Source organism: Phytophthora parasitica, assembly GCF_000247585.1.
Source record: "Phytophthora parasitica INRA-310 unplaced genomic scaffold supercont2.23, whole genome shotgun sequence".
Lineage (NCBI taxonomy): Eukaryota > Oomycota > Peronosporomycetes > Peronosporales > Peronosporaceae > Phytophthora > Phytophthora nicotianae.
Genome location: NW_008649009.1, coordinates 57,851 through 59,549, shown reverse-complemented (window position 1 = coordinate 59,549; position 1,699 = coordinate 57,851). Strand labels below are relative to the sequence as shown.

At 51.3% G+C, this 1,699-nt stretch overlaps 2 protein-coding genes across 2 annotated transcripts; one reads left to right on the top strand and one right to left on the bottom strand.

Annotated features, from left to right (window-relative positions):
- Window positions 1–54: 54 nt before the first annotated feature.
- On the top strand, window positions 55–303 carry PPTG_10739 (hypothetical protein; the record flags this gene model as incomplete). Its single annotated transcript, XM_008906140.1, has 1 exon — window positions 55–303. The coding sequence occupies one exon, from the start codon at window positions 55–57 to the stop codon at window positions 301–303; it is 249 nt and encodes an 82-aa protein (XP_008904388.1).
- Window positions 304–395: 92 nt separating this feature from the next.
- On the bottom strand, window positions 396–1,627 carry PPTG_10738 (hypothetical protein). Its single transcript, XM_008906139.1, has 3 exons — window positions 1,132–1,627; window positions 903–1,065; window positions 396–815 (listed from the first exon to the last, which is right to left on the bottom strand). Exons 1-3 carry the CDS (start codon window positions 1,420–1,422, stop codon window positions 472–474), a joined length of 798 nt encoding a protein of 265 aa, XP_008904387.1. The 5' UTR covers window positions 1,423–1,627; the 3' UTR covers window positions 396–471.
- Window positions 1,628–1,699: the final 72 nt, after the last annotated feature.

The window sequence follows — 1,699 nt, the reverse complement described above, 5'->3', positions numbered from 1 at the left end:
CTCAAGACGCTTAGCCAGCACCCGGGATTTTGCTCCGTGGACTGCAAGTCGAACATGGTCTACCTCGAGAAGGTCAACCGCACCATCCGCGCCATGAAAGATGCCGTGCAGGAACACCGTCAGCAAAAGCAGGCAGAGCAGAAGCAGACAGAAGAGAAGCAACAAGAAGAGCCTGTTGAAGATGAAGCGGACGACTGCTTGGAGGTCGTTGAGACGGAATGCAAGACGTTCGCTGAGTTCGGCCTTGAGTCGCGTATTCTCGAGGCTAGCAACGTTGAGTGGGCCTTCAGCGCTATGTATTAAACCGCGCTCGCATATGAATGCGACCACGCGCCATATATACGATAGAATCGATGTTAGATAGATGTACACAAGACATTGTAAAAGTAAATCGAGTCCAATGCAACAAAATTTAAACCATTGCAACTACTGCCTCAAATTTAAACAAAAACAAACATCACGTAAAAATTATCACATGAAGTATTGGGCTACTACGAGAAGCAGGACGAGGACCACCGGTAGCAGATAGTAAACGTACTTGAAATGCTCCGACTCGGTCACGCCGAATGTAAGATCCATGGGAGAGCCAAGTTGTCCGCCGATCTCCATCGCAGCCCATGCAGCAGCATCTTTACCTGAGGCACCACCGAGGATCTCCAATGCGTTCTCCACCGCCTTTACTGTGTCTTCGTCGGGAAAAACATGAACCGCTGCCGAAAAATGGGAACTCAATCCGGCAGTGGAGCGCCATGGCACCAAACCTCGCTGAGCAAGTCGAATGACACCACCTTCTTTGAACACTTCGTTTGGCTCAACTACTCACAAAATCCAGAGCAAAAGGTCAGAAACGAGAGCCTGATTTCTCTGTGTTGGACACAAGTGCCAAGCGTATCAGTGCTTACCTTCATCATCCTCGGCCCACCTCTCCCGAGCTAAAGCGATACGTACCAGCAGCGACTTGACAAAGTCTCGCTTCAGGTACTTCGCTGCCACCTCATTGGCTTCAGGTTCGCTTTGAGATACGAACGCGACGCAACTAATTGCTCCGTGGATACCACCAAGCGGCTATCAACAAAGCAAAAAAGAAAATCAATATTCCAATAGTGAGTTCAACTTCGTCGTCGCACTTACATCCTCGACAAGTTTTTGAGCTTCCGGGGGTGTCAACGTCAGCAGGTTCATATGCTGAGCGTTCGTATCACCCGTCAGCTTAGGTACGGCAATGGCATCCTCGACGCGTCGGAACAGCGGCTTCATTTGGCTCTCCACCTCGTTCATGCGTTTCTCAGCCACCTCCGTTGCAGTCATGGCAGCAGTTGGAGCGACATTGATGAACGGGGTGGGTTCGTCGAGATCGATCAGCGTTCGATACTGCTTGAATTTAATATCCTTCGTCGAGGTCTTGCGTTCCGCTTGTAGCATTTGTGTCTTGTTGACATCCACCACGTTGTAGAAACTCTGGAAGGAGATGTCTCCATGCGGGGACACACGTGCAAGGTAGTGGACATTTTCGCCCACTATCACATTGGAGGGCAACGCGACCGCCTCCGCTGTAGCTCGGAGGTACGGCACCAAGTTCGACAGTACGTCCCGAGCCGAAACCACATAGAGCCCCAGCACGCTGATGCCTCCGGGCAGCAGGCGGTCTACTTGTTGAGCGACTTCTTGCACCCAGTCGACCGATACGTCACTGAGTCCG